This window comes from Urocitellus parryii, chromosome 4, assembly GCF_045843805.1.
Source record: "Urocitellus parryii isolate mUroPar1 chromosome 4, mUroPar1.hap1, whole genome shotgun sequence".
NCBI lineage: Eukaryota > Metazoa > Chordata > Mammalia > Rodentia > Sciuridae > Urocitellus > Urocitellus parryii.
The window spans coordinates 32,025,755-32,048,978 of record NC_135534.1 but is presented as its reverse complement, the minus strand read 5'-3'; the positions used below and the strand labels follow the sequence as shown (position 1 = coordinate 32,048,978).

The window sequence follows — 23,224 nt, the reverse complement described above, 5'->3', positions numbered from 1 at the left end:
AACTCTATTGCTTTGGACCAAATGTAAGGCAGAACATCATGGTGGAAGGGTGTGGCAGAGGATTGCTTCTCTACTCATGGTGGCAAGAAAGCAGAGAGAGAGAGAGAAGTGGGAAAAAGGGGTCTCAGGGAAGATGAGCCCTTCCAGGGCACTCCCACAGTGACCCACCTCCTCCAGCCATACCCCATCTGCCTCCACGTACCATCCAATCAATCTATTCAAACTAGGATAGACTGATTAGGTTACAGCTCTCCTAATCCAATCATTTAGAACATTCCTGCATCAACAGGAGCTTTACGGGGACAATTCATATTCAGACCACGACAGCATCTGTATTGGTTAACCCAAGTAGTGAAAGCAACGGTATTCTGGCTCCTTCTCTATAGACACACTACTTCCAGCCAGACATCTTGAAACTCAGTTTCTAGTCACAGATTGGCCTGAAGGGGACTAAAGGTTTGGGGGAAAATCCATTGCCAATATGGGCTGGATTGTGTAATTCAATCGTGTCTAATGGTATTGGTATTACTGTGTAAGATGAAGCATTGAGAGACACATAGAAATAGAACTTTTTGATGAGATTTTAAATTTAACATATTAGTTTATACTAAATAAGAGAAAAATGTAGCCTCCACTAGTGAAGTATCTGAATTATAGAATTTTAAAAGTAAATGCTATTTTGAGATGACCACATATGTAACCACCTAGGGCAAATAAGCTGTAAATAAAAAGTATTTTCTAGGAGCACATTGGATATCTTTTTGAGTTTGGATGCTTTTAAATGTCTTAAAATTATTTGCTTAAATGAAATATTTAATTTATTTTTTATCTTAGAGGCAATCAGTTTAATTATTATTCAGTCCTAATAAAGTTGCACTTTAATTTCTTTTTATAAAAAAGAATCTGAATTAACACATCCTGAAATAGTGTTATTCATATTAATGGAATTAGGCTTCTGTAGTAAAACTGACACCTGATCATCACCAATGAATATGGAATTAAGAATTATTAATAATTTTTATTAATATTAGCAACATATTTTGCTTCTTTGGCCCCGAAATGGATACTTTCAGCCTTTAGTGTCTAATTGCAAGAAGAACACCAACATCCATGAAACATCCCTTAGACTTCTTTAGCGGATCATTTTTCTTGTGTCTCTAGTCAGAGGGGAAAACAATCAGGTATTGCTATTATCATCTTACCTAAACGGACTTAATGCCACAAGAAATGTAGGCCCCATCCGTGTGCTAATGCTGGTCCTTAACATCCTAAGTTATAATATATTACAGATTCCTTTGTGTTCATCTGTATGCTGACTCAGTGCATTAATAATTCACGAACAAGCCTGATAGAAGACACAGTGAAGCAAGCAAATAGAAGACTGTCAGCTGTAGAGTGACAAAGAACATGTTTCTTAATTCCACAACGGATTCGGTCCACCCATCAATTCTTTGCTTTTCCTCTCTTGATGTCTGATACTGCTCACGGGCAACAACTTTGACTCTGAAATTATCTAAGCTGGATTCTCTTCAGGTGTTTTTCAGAGCCGTGGTTCCTTGGGATGTCAACTGGTATCACACACACAAAAAGACAAAAAGAACAAAGAGTTCCACAGTCAACTCCTTTGGGGATTTTCTGGGTTCAACAGAACTTTTGTTTACCACAAGGTTTTGCAGACTTTCTTTATTGTGCTTGCACCACGTCCCTAATATAAAAGGGTTGTTTTCAAACCACAACATACTCTGAAAACCAGACTGAATAAAGTTCTCTGCCTATCCTGTAACCATGTACATGATACAAGACAGGGGTTACACAGGATAACTTTTGGGAAAACATTAAGAGTCCAGAGTTGGTCTAGGATCATACTACTTGGTCCCCTAAGTATGTGACAAGTCTTATATTATCCTTGTGTGTGTGTTTGTGTATATGCCTATGTATGAGTTTGTGTTGATTATTAAATTGTTATTATGTAATTGACAAGATACATATTATTAAATAATTTACTATTATATACACACATAATTTTTTATATACTTGCAGAAATGTAATCTTAGAGTGTAATAGGTTCTGGTTTTTGTTGCAATCCTTTGTACCCTGACCACACTTTTTTTTCTCTTTTTTATTGGTTCTTTATAGTTATACATAACATTAGGATTCATTTGGACATAATTATAAAAGCATGGTATATAATGTGTTCTAATTCAGCCCCAGTACTTCCTGTTTCCCTCCCCTCCTCCTTCCAGTTGTTCTCTTCCCTCTACTTTACTGATCTTTCTGCTATTTGCTTATTAGTGTCCTGTGGATGCACATGATGGTGAGATACACTGTATTTTAATTTGTGTAGATAAGAAAGTCAAGTCAGATTCATTCCACTGTCTTTTCCTATTCCATCCCTCCTCCATTCCCTATTCCCCTTTGTTTACTCCACTGATCTTCTATTTTTTTTTTAACCTGGCCCACCTTATTTTGGTAATATGTAGCTTATATGTAGCTTCTACATATCAGAGAAAACATTTGAATTTTGACTTTTGGGGACTGGCATTTCACTTAGCCCGATATTCCCATCCATTTGCTGGGAAATGCTATGATGTCATTCTTCATTATGTCTGAGTAATACCTCATTGTGTGTGTGTGTATCACATTTTCTGTATCCATTCTTCTGTTGGCTTCATAGCTTGGCTATTGTGAAGTGTGCTGCTACAAACATTGATGTGTCTGCATTGCTGTAGTAGGCTGATTTTTCAAACTTGGATATATATGGAGGAGTAGGATAGCTGGGTCATATGGTGGCTCCATTCCTAGTTTTTGAGGCACCTCCATACTGCTTTCCAAAGTGGTTGCACTAATTTGAAGTCCCACCAGCAGTGTAGGAGTGTACCTTTCCCCCTGCAACCTCACCAACATTTATTGTTACTTGTGTTCTTGATCATTGCCATTCTAACTGGAGCGAGATGAAATCTCTATGTAGTTTTAATTTACATTTCCCTAATTGCTAGAGATGTTGAACATGTTTTTTAATTCCATAATATTTTTTCATATATTTGTTAGCCATTTGTATTTCTTCTGCTGAGAAATGTCTGTTTAGTTCTTTTGCCCACTTACTGATTGGGTTATTTGAGGGTTTTTTTTTTTTTTGGTGTTAAGTTTTTTGAGTTCTTTGTATATCTTGGGGATTAATGCTCTGTCTGAGGAGCAGGTGGTGAAAATTTTCTCCCATTCTGTAGGCTCTGTCTTCACACTTTTAATTGTTTCCTGTGAAGAAGCTTTTTAATTTAATGCCATCTTACTTCTTGATTTTTTAAAATTTTATTCCTTGTACTTTAGGAGTCTTTTTAAGGAAGTCAGTTTTGAGCCCGCATGTTTGAGTGTTGGGGCCTATATTTTCTTTTAAAAGTTGCAGGATTTCTGGTATATGCCTAGATCCTTGATCCATTTGGAATTGAGTTGTGTGCTGCATGAGAGATATGAAATAAATTTCATTCTATGACCTATGGGTTTCCAGTTTTCCCAGCACCATGTATTCAAAAGGCTACCTCTTCTCCTCTGTATGTTTTCGGTGCCTTTGTCTAGTATGAGATAACTGTATTTATGTGGGTTTGTCTCTGTGTCTTCTATTCTATTCCCTTGGTCTTCATGCCTGTTTTGGTGCCAGAACCATGCTGTTTTTATTATTATTATTATAGCTTTGTAGTATAATTGAGGTCTGATGTTGTGATACCTCCTGCTTCAGTTTTTTCACTAAGGATGGCTTTGGCTTTTCTAGTGCTCTTATTTTTTTCAGTGAATTTCACAGCTGCTTTTTCTAGTTCAGTGAAGAACATCACTGGAATTTTGATGGGAATTGCGTTGAATCTGTATAGTGCTTTTGGTAGTATGGACATTTTGACACTATTAATTCTGCCTATCCAAGAGCACAGAAGATCTTTCCATCTTCTAAGGTCTTCTTCAATTTCTTTTGTGTTCTATAGTTCTCATCATAGAGATCCTTTACCTCTTTTGTTAGATTGACTCTCAAGTATTTTTTTTTGAGGTTATTGTGAATGGGACAGTTTTTCTAATTTCTTTTTCAACAAATTCATCATTGGAGTATAGGAACACAATTGATTTGTGAGTCTTGATCTTGCATCCTGTTACTTTACTGAATTCATTTATGAGCTCTAGAAGTCTTCCGATGGAGTTTTTTGGGTCTTCTACATATAGAATCATGTCATCAGCAAACATAGGTAATTTGAGCTCTTCTTTTCCTATTTGTATCCCTTTAATTTCTTTCTCTTGCTCAATTGTTCTGGCTAGAGTTTCAAAGACTATGTTGAATAGGAATGGTGAAAGTGGGCACCCTTGTCCTGTTCCTATTTTCAGAGGAAATGCTATTGGTTTTTCTCATTCAGTATACTTGGGTTTGTCGTTTATAGTCTTTATAATGTTGAGATAATTTCCTTCTATCTCTGCTTTGTCAAATGCTTTTTCTGCATCTACGGAGAGCATCATGTGATTCTTGTCCTGATATCTACTTATGTGGTGTATTACATTTGTTGATTTCCATATGTTGAACCAACCTTGCATCCCTGGGATGAAACCCACTTAATCATGATGCATGCACTATCTTTTAAATGTGTTTTTGTATGCAGTTTGCGACTTTGACAGGGTTCCCTATTTTTCTATTTCATGAAATAGTTTGAGAAGGATTGGTATTAATTCTTCTTTAACTGTTAGAACTCAGTTGAGAATTCGTCCAGTCCTGGGCTTTTCTTTGTTGGAAGGCTTTTGATAGCTGCTGCAATTTCATGACTTGATATTAATCTGTCCTCCTGGTTCAATTTTAGTGGGTCATATGTCTCTAGGAATTTTAACATATCTTCAAGATTTTCTAGCTTATTGTGATATAAATTTTCAAAATAGTTGCTGATGATCCTGTGGATTTCAATAATGTCTGTGGTGACATTTCCTCAAATTAACAAAATTCATCTTGAATTTTGTTAATTTGAGTTTTTCCCTGCTCTATTTTTTTGTTTGTTTGGCTGAGGGTTTATCAATTTTGCTTATCCTTTCAATAAACCAACTCTTTGTTTCGTTGATCCTTTGTATGTTTTTATTCTTGATTTTATTGATTTCAGCCCTGATTTAATTATTTCCTGTCTTCTTCTGGTTTGGTGTTGATTTGTTCTTCTTTTTCAAGGGCCTCGAGATGGAATGTTAGATTATTTATTTGCTATCTTTCTATTCTTTTAATGTATGAGCTCAATGCTGTGAACTTTTCCTCTTAGAACTGCCTTGATACTACCCCAGAGATTTTGATATGATTTTTCACTATTCCCATTTAATTCTAAGAATTTTTTTATTTCTCCCTGATTTCTTCTGCTATCCATTTATCATTAGAAAAAATGTATTCATCTCCAGGTGTTAGAGTAGTTTCTGTTTTTTAATCTTTTCATTAAGTTCTAATTGTATTTCATTATCATCTGATAGAATAAAGGTATTATCTCAATTTTTTGTATTTGCTAATATTTGCTTTGTGGCCTAAACTACGATCTATTTTAGAAAACATTCCATGTGCTGCTGAGAAGAGAGTGAATTCAGTCATTGATGGGAAAAGTATTCTGTAGATGATTGTTAAGTCCATATTATTAATTATATTTTTTTAGTTCTGTAGAATCTTTATTTAATTTACATTTAGATGATCTATCCAATGGTGAGATGGGTGTAGTAAAGTCACTCAGTATTATTGTGTTGTGTTCTATTGATTCTTAATATTGAGAAGGGATTGTTTGATGTACAGAGATGCTCCATTGTTTGGGGCATAAATATTGACAATCATTATATCTTATTGTTATATGATTCCTGTAAGCAGTATGAAGTGACTTTCTTTGCCTTTTCTTAGTCTTGGCTTGAAGTCCATTCTATCTGATATGCTTGTTTACATGAACAATGTGCCTGGTACCTTTTCCCCCATCCTTTTACCCTCAATCTGTGGATATCTTTGCCTGTGAGGTGAATCTCTTATAGACAGCATGTTGTTGGGTCTTGTTTTGTAATCCAATCTGCCAACCTATGTCTTTTGATTGAAGAGTATAGACCATTTACATTCAATGTTAGTATTGAGAGATGATTTTTTATTTCCTGTCATTTTTATTTATTATAATGTTTAAATCAGGCTGGATTCTCCTTTTATTGACTACTCTTCTTTTATTGACTATTCTTCCCTATGCTGGTTTTCATTTCTTCTTCATGAAGTATTTTATTGACTATGTTTTGTAGTGCAGGCTTTCCAGTTATGAATTCTTTTTTAAAATTTGTTATAATTAGTTATACATGATAGTAGAATGCACTTTGACACATTGTACACAAATGGAGCACAACTTCTCATTTCTCTGGCTGTACATGGTGCAGTCACACTGGTAGTGTAATCATACATGTATAAAGGGTAATAATGTTCGTCTCATTCCACCGCCCTTCCCATCCCTACACCCCTTCCCCTCCCCTCACTCCCCTCTGAACAATTCAAAGCCCCTTCATGCTTACCTAACCCCCCATGATGGATTAGCATCTGCTTATCAGAGAAAACATTTGGCCTTTGGTTTTTTGGGCTTTGTTTATTTTGCTTAGCATGATATTCTCCAGCTCATACATTTACCTGCAAATGTCATAATTTCATTCTTTTTTAAGGCTGAGTAATATTCTACTGTGTACAGGTACCACATTTTCTTTATCTATTCATCTGTTGAAAGGCTAGTAATAAATTATTTTAGCTTCTGTTTATCATGGAAGGTTTTTTTTTTTTCATCTTCAATTCTGGAGCTTAATTTTGCTGGCTATAGTATTCTTGATTGGCATCCATTCACTTACAGAACTTGGTATATATTATTCCAAGTCTTCCAGGCTTACATAGGGCCTGGTTTGAGAAATCAGTTGAGATCCAGATTGGTTTACCTCTAAATGTGACCAGTTGTTTTTCTCTTGCAGCTTTTAAAATTCTATCCTTATTCTGTAAGCTAGACATTTTCATTATAATGTGTCTTGGAGTGGATTTATTGCGATTTTGTATATTTGGAGTCCAATATGCCTCCTATATTTGAATTTCCATCTCATTTTTAAAGTTTGGAAAGTTTTCTGATATTAATTATTTGAAAAGATTGAGCATACCCTTAGCTTATATGTCAGAGCCTTCATCTATCTGTCTTTGAAATGCTCTAATCTATTGGTGATGCTTTCCATTGAATATTTAATTTGGTTTATTGAGATTTTCATTTCCAAGATTTCCATTTGGTTCTTTTTCCGAATCTCTATCTCTTTACCAAAGCGATCTTTCACTTCCTGTATTTTCTCTCTAATGTCACTCCTTATTTCTTATTTGAGCTCATAGAACATTTTAACTATGAATTTCCTAAACTCTTTCTCTGACAGTTCCTTCAGTGTAGTGTCAGTTAAGTCAGTTTTTGAAGCATTATGGGTTGTTTGGGAGGGTTCCCTTGCTTTTTCACATTGTTTGTATGCTTGCCCATCTCTTGGTATAGTTCTCATTTCTTCTTTTAGGTGAAGGACTACTTTGTGAGCTTCTTTCTCTTAAGAGCCCTCTCAAATTCTGCTTTTCCTTTGCTGCCTCCTTTTTGCATTGTGAGGAGATTGGGAATCACTGCCTAGCTCACTTCTGCCATCTTCCATAAATGACCCAACCACTCATTTTTTTGCTTGGCTGCCCTGTATTCATTTACATATTTGGATCATTTTTAATTAAAAAACTATTTTTAAAATATCTATGTTGAATTTTATTATTAAAATTTAGCTGGGCACTGTGGTGTGTACCTGTAATCCCAGCGACCTGGGAGGCTGTGGCAAGAGGAATGCAAGAGGAAGGCCAGCCTCGACAACATAGTGAAGCCTGTGTCTAAATAAAAAAGTAAGAAGGGCTGAGGATGTGGCTCAGTGGTAAACTGCCCCTGGGTTCAACATCAAGTACAAAAAAAAAAACAAAAACAAAAAACAGTACTGGTTTTATAAAATTCAGAGGAGATAATTCCATGGACTTCAAGGACCTGAATTATTTTTGATAACATTGAAATTACCTGTTTTTAAACTGTTATATGGAACTCAGCTGAATATACCTGGCCTGGTGCCATCTTCAATAATAGTTTCTTTTTCCTAGTTGGTTGTCTGTTTAAATTTTCATTTCTGGATTAATTTTGGTCATCAACATCATTATTCATTTCCTCTAAATGTTCAAATGTTTTGCCATAGACTTGCATGTAGAATTCTCTTATGATTATTTTTATTTCTTTCTTATTTATGTTTTTTCTCTTTCCTAAAGTCTTATAGTTCTCTTTAGTTTTTTTAATTAAAATTTTTTTTAGTTGTAGATGGACACAATACCTTTATTTATTTATTTATCTATTTTTATGCAGTTCTGAGGATCGAACCCAGTGCTTCACTGTGCTAAGTAAGTGCTCTACCACTGAGCCACAACCCCAGCCCATCTGATTTTTCCCCCCTAATTTGGTGTATGAATGATTTAACTATCTTATTCTTTGTTTTTCCCCTAAAAGACTAAAGGACCAGCTTTTCTTTTCTTTCTTTCTTTCTTTCTTTCTTTCTTTCTTTCTTTCTTTCTTTCTTTCTTTCTTTCTTCTTCTTCTTCTTCTTCTTCTTCTTCTTCTTTTAGTTATAGGTGGTCTTTATTTTATTTTATGTGGTGCTGAGGATGGAACCCAGTGTCTCATGTGTGCTAGGTGAGCTCTCTACCCCTGAGCCACAATCCCAGCCCATGAAGGACCAGCTTTTGAATTTATTTATCCTTTTGACTGTTCTTTGTGTTAAAATGTGTTGGTTGAATCTTTTATTTTTTATTAACTATTAATTTTTTAGGATAGAGAGGATTTTTTTCTCTCTTTCTCATTTTTAAATATGAAAAATAGTTTTCTTTAAGAAAAATCTATTCTAGGCAACATTCTGGGCTATGAACTGTTCTCTAGGTATAGCATTGACTGTTTCAACTGAATGTTGGGGAAATGTTAAGAATTCTTTGAATTAAGAAAATATAAAGGATATGTAAAGTACACATATGTGTATGCATATTTTTCTGCCTCTCTTTCTCCTCTTGGCATTGCAGTTAAAACTGTAGTTAGACTTAGGAGGACTCTTCATGGGGAAGTATTCTGCTTGCAACCTTGCTGTGTAAATCCTCTTCAAAACTACATGCTTGGGGCTGGAATTGTAACTTAGTGGAAGAGGGCTTGCCTCATATGTGTGAGGCACTGGGTTCAATTCCTAGCACCACATATAAATAAGCAAATAAAAATAAAGGTCCATCAACAACTAAAACAAAAACAAAAACAAAACGAAACAAAAAATCTCACATGCTTGCTTGCAGAAATAAGAAGACTTTAGGGAGAAATCTAATGCAGAAGCACAATGCACCTCAGGATGCTTAGAAATCCAGATGGATTACATAGGCACTCATGAAGGTTTGCTGTTGAAGAAGAGGGATCCATTGTAGGAAACAGGAGCAGTTCCAGAGAAGATAGAAAAAAATTGTCCACAAACTGTTATAATTTAGGGAGAAGATACAACTCTAAAACCTCTTCATTAGATTTTGTGCTCCTTGATGAGAATCATAATAACTAACAGCTGACCACATTCTATGAGATGTTCCAAACACTCAACATGGATTAAAGTCTTCAAGTTTCAAAACATTTTTGGGAGAACAGCATCATTCATTTCTTAGAAAGGGGTGAACAGGCACAGAGAGGTCACATAGCTTGCCTGCATTCATCCAGCTGGAGCAAGGCAGTTGGGCCAGGAACCAGGCTACTCTGACTCCAGACCCCACGCCCTACACTGTGACCTTCATGGAGAGGTTTGCAGTCTCAACATCTTTGTGATGAAGTGTCCGAGAAAGCGTTCAATAAGTAGTAGTGGAATAAGTGACCAAGATAATTGAGCAGATAAGGGACATTACTGGCTGTAATATTAAGCAGAAAGGGGAAGGTTCTCTAGTAGAGCTAAAAATAAAGAGTCGTGGGAACAATGACATCTTAATTATGGGATTATCTCTTAGAAGAGGCTTACATTCAAATCTCTACCAAATGTGTGAGGACCAGTCATGTTGGTCTTCTTACCATCTCTCCAAACCCTCTGGCTGCTCTTCTTTAGGTACAGAATTTCCTGTGTCCCTAAAGTCTTTCTTGCCTAATGAATTGAAACAGACTCAACTCCCCGGACTTGGGCCTTTAACATAAAATAGCAAAAATTAATATGAAACTTTGGGAAGGTTTGCTGATAGGATTGTCCCACTTTTGCAGATTGGTTATTGGTGGTTAATTGTGTTTCTTATGATTGAATTTAAACTTATTAATGACCCCATCAAAAAGATACCAGGGGAGGAAGAAAGGGGAAACCTCCCAAATACTATTGTGTTACATTTCTGGATACAGATAATATTCTTCCCCTCAAGTGACCTTCTGTGTGTCTGTCACCCTAGTCCAGGAGACAAGGTCACTTGTGGCTGCCCTATTTGCTGCGTAAGGATTGCAACGCCAAAATTAAAAGGAGATGAGACCATTATTTATCGAACTGAACGTTTATTCATAAGCAACCTGTGTTGTAATAGTTGGAGGATATTCAGCCAAATCATAAGGGCCACATCTTAGTGGAAGTAACATGCAGCCTTACCCAATATGAAAAGATGATTTTAATATAATGTTAAAAGTTTTAAAAAAAGATATGAAGTTGGATGTGCAATGTGATCACAAGTCTATAAATAATAATAATAATTATTATTATTATTATTATAATTATTATTATTATTTTATATCAGGGATTGAACTCGGGGCACTCGACCACTGAGTCACATCCCCAGCCCTATTTTGTATTTTATTTAGGGACAGGGTCTCACTGAGTCGCTTAGTACCTTTTGCTGAGGCTGGCTTTGAACTCATGATCCTCCAATCTCAGCCTCCCAAGCCGCTGGGATTACAGGTGTGTGCCACTGCACCTGGCTATAGATCTATAAATTTAACAAACATGGGCTTTCAAAGCCTGTAAGTAACATTTCCTACCGCATGAATCACGATTTTCTGGATCTGCTAGAACATGCCTGTTAGAGGGGACAAAGGAGGAATAGGACTCTTCTTCTTTCCCCCTACTTTTCTGTTTTTTCTAAATTTTCTGTGATGATCATATAAACCCAGGTTTACAAAGTTGAAAGTGAAATTGTATTACTGGTCTCATGGGAGGGTGGGGATCAGCTTTATTTCTAAACCTGTTTCACAAAGGATTTGAAAGCCATAAACTTTTTTAGAAAGGCAGATAGCTGTGAAAGAGCTTTGAAAGTTAAAATGCTTCTGTCCGTGCCGTGCACAGAACCCTCTCTGCTGGCATGGATTCAAGGAATGGCAATTGGATTCTATTAACTGGTGCATTTCGTTTTAAAGAGCCCCAAGAGGAATCCTCTTCAGCAAGAGCATTTCAGGCACCTAACTCCAGAACTTGCCAGGGTTTGACGCATAAGTGGGTGTCGGGTGTGGGATGGAAGCTTCAGCATAGCAATGGCTTTTAATCCATCTCTTTTGACCTTCTGGGAATCGAAGCCTGACAGGTCTGTGTGATTTAGAGCTGTGCTCAGTAATGTTTGCTGAAGATGCATCATCCAGCTCCGAAGACAGAGGAAGCCATGTGTGGGCTCCATCTGTGGAGGTCACTCTGGGGACGCAGTGCACCACCCAGACCTGCACACGGAGGGAACCTTGCTTCTTGCCATGTGTTGCAGAGAGCTGCCAACCCTGCACTTGACCTCTCTGATCCCTAGTTTCCTCACCTGTAAATCAGGGATGATAATACTGATGTTCGACTTCATGGGTACTGTGAAGAACCAGATGATGGATATGAAATTATTCTGCAAACTACAATCCTGTTTAGATGTGCAGGATTCTGATAATGCAAGACTTTCAGGCATTTCTGAGTTGTGACTAGCATCCAGGTCCTCCGGATTCATGCCTATTCTGGGCTGAACATATAAGGATAATAATACCAATAACAGCTAACATTTTTTTCAGCACTGTGTTGCAGACACTGTTTTCAGACATTATGAGTATCCTTTCATTTTAATCCTTTAAGCAACTTTATGAAGTAGATACTGTTATTGTTCCCATTTTATAGTTAAGGAAACTGAGGCACAGAGAGGTTAAGTAACATGTCCAAGATCACACAGATCACACAGTTAGTTGAGAAGAAGATTTGGATTTAGGCAGCCTCTAGGGCCCCATAGGCAAATACAGATATTTTTCCCCCTCTGATACATAATAAAGGAAGGGTTGACATCGATGTTAACACTCATTCCTTGATTGCCTCAGTCTCTACATTAAAGAGCAGTCGATGACTGGCTGTGTGTTCTTAGTGTTATGATATGGAAACCTGTCGGCAGGCAGTGGTCCATCTCATGATTGTGGTTGGACCCAGCCCTGCTTACACCTGGGGTGACCTAGCAGGACGTTCTTTTCCTTAATGTCTCCATCAGTCAAAGAAAGGAACATTGCTGATTGGGGAAGGACTGTGACTGTGGTGGAGTGGTTCTGAGCAAACCAGCAAGCCGTCCAGGACAGCACTGAACCTGCACGAACACTCCTGAAGTAGCAGGCTCGGGGGGCTTTGGAAAGGAGGGTCTGGGATAAAAACAGCCACAAGCTGGGCACTGAGAGAGCACAAGGGGCGGAGGGAGAGAGGCCTGGAGGGGAGGGACCAGCAACAGAGGAGCTCTGTGTACCCGTGTGCCTTTTTAAGGTTCCAGTTCTGCTTGTCACATGGGGGAAATGGGCATAGCAACACCCCAGCGGGGTCCGCGTCTTGTGTACAAGTACAGACGATGATGAGGTGGCAACGCCAGGATGCTCGGGAAGACAGACACCTGAAGGGTCTGTCCCCCTGCGTCTGGGTGGTACCACGCCGGGCTCTGGGGTCTAGGGGCCCAGGGAGGCAATTTGCCTGGTTTTAGACACTAGTCAATGACAGGCTCTCTGTGTCCAGACCTGGCCCAGGTTCCTCAACTCTTGGGTCAGGTTTCACCTTGTTAATGAACTACTTCCTGACGCTTCTAGTTCAAGGCTAAGTTCTTGGGACTCTATGCAGACTTGCTCAGCTCACAGAAGCATTGCCACTGAACTTGCATGGGCTGGCTTCTGCACGCTGACCCCATTTGTGCAAGTTATTTTTAAAGCTGATGTTCTTCCACGAGTGACTGTTACTTCCTAGAAGGTTTGAGAAGGATGATTTTATTTAAAGCTGGTTCGAAGAAACTTAGCTTAAAATGCACGTGTATAAATTGTTCGTTGAATCGGGTTTTGTAGGACCACCCATTCTTGTTTCCTTGAGATGGAAAAAGACGGCTCATTTTCACATTTCAGTGTTCTGAGAGGCCTCATCTTGCTCGCTTTTGTTCTTATTTCCAACATAAATCCATCTCCTCTCCATTTTCCTAATCCACGTCATTCTAAGAAGAAAAAAGTCATGTTTTGGGGGGAGGGATGAGGGAGGATTGGGGAGTCAGTGGGAGTTTGTTTAAAAAAAACCCAAGAATTTGGTACTTGGAGTAGAATAGCTCAATATTTTTCCCCCTTTGAAAAATGGGACTTTTGAAATAAGAGTTTTCAGCCTGTTCTCAAAGCACTAATCCCAACATGGTTTGCTGCTGTGGCCTTATTTCTGCTCCTGCAGGGTCCTGTGTTCTATTCAGGTAATTTCTCTGTGAGTCCCAGGCTCTGTATTAAACTTCTCATTTCACAACCCATTCCCTTCCATACTCCACTCAAACTTGTGCTTCTTTTTTTAAAATTTTTTTGATATGTAGATGGACACAATACCTTTATTTTTATTTATTTATTTTTATGTGATGTTGAGAATCTAGCTCAGTGTCTCACATGTGCTAAGCAAGCGCTCTAACACTGAGCTACATCCCTAACCCTAACCCTAACCCTAACCCTAACCCTAACCCTAACCCATACTTGTGCTTCTTTTGGACTGTCTGGACGTCAACCTGTCACCATCCTTCATGCTACTTTTTATTCCGGTTATCTTGCCCTCTGTTTCTTCTTCCTACAGACAACCTTCCATAGCTCCTGGCTTCCTACCTGGGTTAGTTTTCTAGTGCTATGTAACATTTTACCACAAACTTTTAGGACTTAACCTTTTTTGATTACCTCACATTTTCCCATGGGTCAGGGGGTTGGGGCCACTTTCCCTGAGTCCTCTGCACAGGGCCTCAGACGGCAGTCACGGAGGTGGCCGGGTCACATTGTCATCTGGAGGCATGGCTGGGGAAGAATCCACTTTCAGCCAGGTCAGCAGCAGAATGTATTTCCCGTGGCTACACACGAGAGTGCCAGCTTCTGTCTGTCAGCTCCACGGGTCTCCTAGAGACCGCCTGCAGGTCCTCCAGGCCGCCCATGGCTCTTTCCCACGAGGACCTTTACAATATGGCCTCTTCCTTCATCAAGTCATCCAGGAGGGCCAGTCTGCTAGCAGGTCCAGGTGACATAATCACACGAGTAACATCCCAGCACCCTCACCACGTTCTACCAGTTAGAAGCAAGTCACAGGTTCTGCTCATGCTCCAGGAGAGGGATCACAAAAGGCATCCTTGGCTGCCCCTGCTGGCCCCTGACCCACCCTCTGTAACTTGACCTTGCCCTGTACTCCAAAATTGATTTTCCCTTCTTAAGAAACACCTCCCAGCTCTCATTGCCCCCTCAAAATTTTTCTTCTATTCTTTTGCTTTTTGTGATTGAACTTTAATTAATACGGATGTCTATTTTACTTAATTCTCATAGATATGATTATAACATCTTGTGCATAAGGAGTATTTTTCATGGAAATTAAGGGTTCCTGACTATTTTTTGACCTCTGATTCCTTTTGAGCATCTGATTAAACCTATAGTGTGTCTCAAAAGGGAGGGACACCGTCCCATGTGTATTAACTTCACTTATTGTATTTCTGTGCAGCCGACCACCCTCGGGATTGTTATGCTCATGGATTGGGGGATTCGTATAGAGTGATGGGGACAAGTGTGTCTCTGTGTCACGATGTCTGGGCCTTCAAGGGGGAAGATTTGAACGGCTGGGGTGATTCAGAGAGTTGGGGGTAGAATGATCTGGAAGCTGCTCCATTCTCTTGCCTGGTGTCTGGGCTGGGGTGCTGGGGAGGCGCGACTGAGCCGGAATGGGGGTTGGAGTGGCTGGGATGGGCTCTGCTGGGGCGTGGGCTGTGTGTGGAGGGGCGTCCTGGTTCCAGGAGGGAGTGCGAGGGACCCTCCCAGGCACCCAAGTGGCTCTTCATGACGTCCACTGATATTGTTTCCGCCACGCTCTGGCTGAACAAACTCAAGCGCATTCAGATTCAAGGAGAAGGGGATATAGTCTCCCCCTCTGAGTGGGGGGCATCAAGGGGAATCTGAAGCCACTTTTTAAAGCTGTATTTATATTTGTAGAAATACAAATGTGAGGAAAACTAAAATGCTTAATTCTGGGGATCAAAAGGGACCATTAGGGATTATCTATTTTCATCTCCCACCCATGGCTCAACTCTTCTTTACGACGTTCCTATTATCTCGTGCCTGGTCCTCTGCATCTTATGACTCCTGTTATTCACTCTTGCTGTCAGTTTTTCACTCCACAGACAAAATGATTCATCCAGCATACCAATTTGCTCCTGAACATCATTTTCCCTCACCCTCTCCATTGAACTAAAACCCGCAGTGCCCCAGTGGTCTGGCCAACCCACCTCTGCAGCCTTATCTTATGCCCACCTTGCTCTTCCCAATCTAGCCGTGGTTACCTTCTTTCGGTTCCTTGTCCTCATACTTTTTCCTGCCCCAGGGCCTTTGCCTATGCTTATCTCTCTATGTGGAATACTTTCCTTTATCCTCTTTGCTTGATTAGCCCTCTATTCATTCTTTGGATCTTGATAGTCACTTCCCCAGTGATGTGCTCCCTCATTTCCTTGATCGAGTCCCATTGCATGCTCTTAAGGATGATGCATCTTTCATCTGTCATTTTTATACTTGTGAGAATGTTTGCTTTACATCCACATCTGCACAAGAACTGTGAGTTCTATGAAGCCATGGACTATGTATGTTTTTTTCTTTATGACATTCCTTAACTCAGTGTCTGGCATACAGCACATATTACAGACGGACAGAAGAAATGGAGGCGGGAAGGAGGGAAGGTGGAGACGAGTCAATCTAAAACATGCCCCTTTGGGTTCTTCTAATGGTAGAGAACTCGCTGACCTGAAGCCAGCTCATTCTGTTCTCCATAGTTTTAATAATTGGAGAAACCTGTTCTTATCGGGTCTAATCTCTCCTTGTGCCTCTTCCCCCGGCTCTGGTTCTGTTCCTGGAGTGCTAAATCACACAGCCCCCTTTCTGCATGGTTTAGACAGATTTGGGTCCTCTCCACTCAGCCTTTTAAAGCATCTTGACTGTCAGAATACTCTCTGAATTGTGGGGAAGGGTAAACTGACTCTCCAGGGTCAGCCTCAGGCGCAAACGTTTGTCCGCATGCCTTGAAGGCCCTAGTTTTCATGTGACTGTTGTATCCTACTCAAGATAATGTTTCTCTTCATAAATAAGATATTCCAATAAATAGGTATTCCAATAAAATGACTACCTCAGCATGCTGATGAAAAACTCCACAAAAAAAGTGAAGAAAAATGGTCTCTAGTGGATTTATTTCTACTAGATTCTGCTGCTTTCCCAATTAGAATTTGGTGCTCCCCAAGATAGCTTTTATTAAAACTCTGTTTCAAACACCTCCCGGGGAAAAGTTTCCACAGACCATTTTTGAAAAGATTTGTATGCTACCCTCCCCTGTGAGAATCCCGGATGCTGTTCACCATGTATTTCTGTTTCCACCTCCTGAGCGGGTGAAGTTGTGAAGTTTCGAGGCTAAACTTCAGGCTACCTTTGGGGTTGGCTGGGACCATGTGACTGGTTCTGACCAATCAGGTGTGGGAGGAAACGGTAAGCTTTGCTTGTGGGGTAGGACACTTAAATGCTGGAGGAAGATCCTCACTTTTTAAAAGGAAAGAACTGTTCTGTCAACAACAACAACAACAACAAAAACCCTAGAAATATTATATTCCTACAGGTTGTTGCTAAATTTGAAAAAAAAATGGAGGAAAAGAAAGAAACTAGAAGTGTTAGACATGATTGCTGGTTTTCTGGTCTGGGTCCCTTGGGGATGAGTATAAGCAAAAGACCCCTCTGACAAAGGATGAACAGGTTGCACGAACAAGAAACTAGCCTGTGCTGTCATCGTAGTTTGGGTATTTTTTGTTATTGAAGCACAATTTACCCTAGCCTATTTAGAAATTGGTTCCAGAGTGGAACTTGATGTGTGTATATTTCCATGTACATCCAGTAAGATCTAAGACTAAGATCTCTGAAATCATGAGAACTCAGATAAACATTTCCTCCTTTATAATTGTTCTGGATGGGTCCTTTTAGTCACAGCAGCAAAAAAGCTGACTAAAGCACATCTCTACCCTCTCTTCTTGTGGGTTAGCATCCATATATCAGAAAGAACATTCAGCTTTTGGTGTTTGGGGACTGGCTTATTTCACTTAGCAAAATAGTCTCTAGATCCATTCATTTACCAGCAAATGCCATAATTTCATTCTTCTTTATGGCTCAATAATATTCCATTGTATGTACACACACACACACACACACACACACACACACACACATTTTCTTTATCCATTCATCTGTTGAAGGGCACCTAGTTTGGTTCCATAGTTTGGCTATTGTGAATTGAGCTGCTATAAACATTGAGGTGGCTGTGTCACTGTTAGTGTGCTGATTTTAAATACTTTGGGAGATGTTTTACATCATAAAGAGGAAACCCGTTTCTAAAGAGGGGTGCTAATTCTCAGACAGGAGTGAGATTCCTGAGGTACTCAAGGCTTCTCAGTTAGATACAAAACACTTACATTATCACCCAATGACCCATTCTTCTTCCATCCTGTTGGCAAGATTTTTGTGCAAGAGTTTGTGAGTCATCTTACTGAAAGCAAAAGGTACTTGGCTTACAGCATTCTTTTTGAGTTACAAGGCTATTTATTTGAAACAAGATAAATTCTTGTTTTGACTCTTGAATCCATGAATTGAACTCATGGTCAAATCTATTTCCGTGAAAGTACAAAAGAAGAAATCATGCATAAATATTACCCAACATCTAAGCAACAAAAATGGACTCTAAAATGTAACTGGAAAACATGAAAATGCTGAATGACCTTATATAGATTCTATATTCACCTATGTTCCCAGACTGCATGCAAAGTGTGAAGCTGAGGCTACGAACAGGAAAGATTGAGGTGTGAAAGCAAGATCGGCCCTCCACGTAACATTGCAACTGACTGGGGGTGAATGGCTCCTTGGGTTGCATGTGGTGATATAGAAGCACATCCATTGCAAACTATGAAGCATTTCCCAGGGTTTGCATGTACTTGAACGCAATACTGTGTACACTTTGGTGTCCTCAAGCTATGTACCTCTTGCCATTGACTTGTGTTTAAGGTGAGCGAGGTTTGGCTAGCAGAGGCCAGAGGGAGCTTTGCCTCTGCAGGTAGGAGCCCTGATGATTCTGATCTGGTTATAAGGAGCCACTCAGGCTAAGTGGGGCTTGTTAGATGGCTTGCCCAGAAGGGTTTGGTATTGCTTACAAAATGGATCATCAACAAATCCTTTAAAGATGGTTATAGTATTGGCTTACACCCCAGCATGTTCTAAAAATGATTTGAGGACAATTTCTTGAGCATCTGTAAATTCCAAGAATGGGAAATTTTAAAAACAAGAAAGCAAAGAGTCGGGAAATTTTTTTTTCACGTGTTTCCTTAATTCAGAGTGAAAGATACTCCTTACTTTTCCAAACCTTACAAAAGGCAACGGAAAAAGATCATTTCAAGGAAAAATTTCTACTTAGCTTTTGGGACTGCAGAAAATCTTGCAGATTCTAAAAGCTCCAATGTAATAAGACTTTAGCTTTAGTTGTTTGCTCTTTTGGTTGGCAGAATGCCATGTGAAGAATAGGTACCAACCTGAGAAAAGCATGGTGGAGAGGAAGCCCCACATAGGAGCGAGGAGCCTCCACATCCAGACCTGCTTCTGTCCCTGATCAGTTATGTGGCTTCCGGCAAAGGGTGTCCCTTGTCTGGACCACAGTGTCCTCTTTCATTGAACACTCAAACATAGGGCGCAGAGCCTGTGACAACAGCTCATTTGTTTAGTGCGTCTCTGGAAATCTGTCCTTCCGCAGCAATTTTACATCATAAAGAGGAAACTGGTATCTAAATAATGATTTCATTTGCTGCTCACCATGGCCCAGAGGGTAGTTTGGATGTGCTTGTTGTCACCATCTCCATGTGACAGTCGTGCAGACACTCACATGCAGCTCCAGGGGACTGAGGATATGAGCAGACCCATAGTTTCTGACTTCACCTCTTGACGTGATTATTTATATCAAATAGCCCTAGGTAGAAGGTTCTAGAAGAATCTTTAAAATATTAATTAAGGACATTTAGCCACTCTGCACCACCAATCCTCAGGAACTGTGGAAAGGGGAATCATCAGACAGGATAGGTGAAGTTCTCAGCTTCCTGAGATTTCATCTCCCCGTTTCCTGTGGAGCTCCCCCCCTCCCCTGCCTAAGGTTTCACACATTAGTTCTGACAGCTCTGGTCTCCGCAGGTGCTTATAGTGACACCAGGCCTTGTGAGAGGTGTCTCCTGTCCTAGGGTGGGTGAGTCATTTTTCTTTCTGAAACAGCCTAATCTGAAAGCAATCTCCTTTGCTACTTGACTCGGTGTGAAGGATAGCATCAGGGATCCTTTTAAACCCAAGAAGAGAAATATGTTTCATCGGCGCCATCATTCCAAACAGGCAACCTCAGATATTTCTCTAAGATGCCTTAGAGACCTAAAAGAAGATCCACGCTCAGATGCATAGTCCTTTAAGAGTGTTGGGCATATGAGTTTCTTGGAGGAGATTTACTTTTGGTGTCATTGGTCATGACAGGTAGCTACCTTTTTTTCTAAGTTGTGAGTTTTATGGTTCAAATCTCATAGGTGCTACAAGCTATTTTTTTAAAAATGTTTCTATGAGTTCATTATAGCTATTCATCATGTTGGGGTTCCTTTGGACATAGTCACATGTGCATGGAATGTCATTTGTTCCCAGTACCTCCTTCCTTCCTCCCTCTCCTTCTTCCCTGCATCCTGTTCCCCCTCTTCTACTCCACTGGCCTTTCTCCCATCTATTTATTGTTTTAATAATTGGTACTTTATAGGTAGGTATGAATGAAGGTAGATTTAAAAAAAATAACAATACGTGAATATCTTTCACATTTTTGCTTAAATATCCCTTCATCAAAGAATGCTCTCACCAACCCCATCCTGTGGATATTTGTAGAGATTTAACTGGTTGTTTGAATAAGCTCTAAGACCAGGAAGGGCCTGTCTTGCCCACTCCCCCAGCACCTTCCTGATTCCAATGCCTTACTGCAAATACTTTGTTTCACAGGAGCAGATAATCTGCAGATCCACGTCACCCCAACCCCGGAGCCATTTCCTCATGGGAAGTTGTTACCAATTTCACCAACATGGCCTTTCTCGGAAGTCAAGTCTTCTTTGGCGGTGGACAGAATCAAGAACGTGCTGGAACAGTCCCCTGATAACACGAGCTTGCTGCAGTTAGCCCGGACACCTCCGCCCAGGGCGCACCGCAGGGCCAGGGCTCACGTGGACTTCTCTCCTTCCCTTTACCAAGGAAGCGGACAGAGCGCCTCCCTGGAGCCCTCTCAAGATTCCAGCGAGTCCCTGGTCCAACCAAGGCCTCCAGGGGGAAGAGAAGCAGCGGACGTGTCAGGTTTGCCTCACGCCCGCATGCTTCCCCCGTGGTCCACAGTCCCATCGGTGACCTTGAGTGCCGTCCCCCCATCTCAGCCGCGGGTAGGGACTCCTTCCCTTTCGGAGCATCCCCTGAGATCAGATATGCTCCCACTTCCTCCTCCACCTTCATCCGCTCCATTGACCTCCAACTCACCTCATTCCATCACCTCCTCTAAGCCAGCAGAGCGTCCCACCCCTGTGCCTTTGTTGCCCCAAATAGCTCCACCCGACTCCTCCTCAGCTCAGACTGTGGCTAATGCCCTAAACCCAGCTTTTGACAAAATGAACCACATTCCATCCCCAAATGCCCAGGGTTCCATAGGTGTCCCTCATCTAAGTTTTTCTGGATCCTTAACAAAGCAGTACTCTGAACTGTCCCCGAAAGAGGGTCCCCACTCTTCAGGCTCACCCACACCTGGGGGTTTGAGCTCCATGGCAGAACTGGCCCGTCTGCCTCCCCTGACCCTAGCACCTGGAGGTCTTCCTGCGCTTCCAGGTGGGACCCCCTCATGGTCCATGATGGAAGTGGCTTCGAATCCTGCATCCACCCACCCAGTCCACACTTCGCGGGCTAAAAGAGCGCACAGTGGGGTGTCTTTGCCAACTTTTAAGAGCACGGCAGCAGCAACCCAGGCGGCTGAGCTTTCATTGTTTCGGACTGCAGAATCAGTGACCATAGAAATGACCAGCAGAAAGCTAGCCCCTGCTACTACTGCAAGTGACCCTGCTAACCCACCACATTTGTCAGCAGATCCAGAGAATTCCAGAAGGCCTGCCCTTTCAGCCGAACACACATCTTTGGTGCCTGCTCTGCTGCCTTTCACTCCTCTGGGTCAAGGGCAAGCCGTCCTTTCTGGGACAGTTCCCGCATCGCCATCAAATGGGAAAGGCAACCTTTCCTCCATGATCGCTGTCCTTCAGCCTGCAGAAGAGCGGACCTTGCCATCCCTTGTACCTGAAATGCCCACACCTCAAGAAGGAGGCCATGACGGGGCCCCTTCTGCAGCCACAGACTTGTTCCTCTCAAGGAACCTTCCTGATCTTCTCTCCACAACTTGGACATTTCCCCTGCAGAAAGAGGTCAGCGTGACAGCCTTTTTAGGGAAAAATAAAAAGGCAAATGTGACTATTCCAAGCAAAGAAGTTTTGAGTCCTCACACTGAAAATGGATTCCGCTCTGACTTTAGCTCCAATCCAATGTCATCTCCCGTCATTACAACATCAGGAACAAACCTCCTTCCCTCAGGTTCACCTCCAGCCTCCAGGCCCACCATTCAGACCACCCACATGGTTTTCCCATCTCCTGGCTTTGCCAGCACCAAGTTGGAGACTGACACAGCTGCTGGGGACCATTCTGAATCGCCTGTTTCTGCTTCCAAGCAGGTGACAGCATCTCCCTCCTCCACTGATGCTGATGATTTCTCAACAATGGGAGACATGAAAAAGCCAACAACCACAGATGTTTTCTGGAGTTCTCTTTCAGCAAAAACAGGAACCCTTTCCAGAGATTCCACAATATCTGGCTTGCAGCAGCAAACAAGTGATGGTCCAAATGGTCACACAATTAACTTCGCCAGTTGGGAAGTTCATTCAGCTGCCACTTCTCTTCCCCGGGGTTTAACTTCAGCTGCCAAAGCAGTAAAATCTCAGAACATCAAAGATACTGCTGGGCAATCAGTGGCTGCAGAAGACTTCAACATCCAAGATCTGGTCCTTAGGACAAGCACCAACCAGCCTGTGCAGCAGTCGGATGTCACCTTGGTGGGAAATCATACAGACCTCTGGCCCACAAGCCATCACAACCGTCCCAGAGACTTCCAAACAGCCAAGGCTGAATATTATCCATCCACAAGTCAACATTCTGCCCAGTCAAGCCTTCCTCTTTGGCTGACCTGGCCACATCTATCTTCTACAACAAGCTTGCAGGACATGCTTTCCGATGGAACGGATACAGGGTCCCACATTTCCAGTGACATCTACCCATCACCCAGAATAACTGCTTCCACGTCATTCCGGAGCAATCTTGGCCCTCAGTCAGCTGCTGAATCTCCTCCTCTGTCAACCAGTGCCTTCCCCAGGACCCCCTCCAAAGTGCTGCAAGCTTCTCAGCACCCCAAGAAATGGACAGGTGCCACCACTAATGCAGGTAGTTTGTTTCTTGGTACCAAAAAAACAGGTATGACTGCTTTCGGGACCAAAGCATCCTCAAGCTCAACACCCAGCTTTGCTCTGAAGGCACATACCTCCCCTTCAGAAGTGAGAGTCAGCAGCCCAAGTAGACACGTAGTTGATCCTCTA

General features: G+C 41.1%; 1 protein-coding gene across 4 annotated transcripts in view; it reads left to right on the top strand.

The window, feature by feature from the left end:
* Nucleotides 1-23,224, top strand: part of Kiaa1549l (KIAA1549 like) — a 257,863-nt gene that overhangs the window by 129,000 nt on the left and 105,639 nt on the right. For 2 of the 4 annotated variants that reach the window (XM_077797483.1, XM_077797482.1), the window contains exon 2: nt 20,559-20,903. In XM_077797483.1, coding sequence (XP_077653609.1) covers nt 20,559-20,903 — 345 coding nt within the window. Of the gene's footprint in view, nt 1-20,558; nt 23,073-23,224 lie in introns of all 4 variants that reach the window. The other 2 variants (XM_026404625.2, XM_077797481.1) reach the window with 2 other exon arrangements.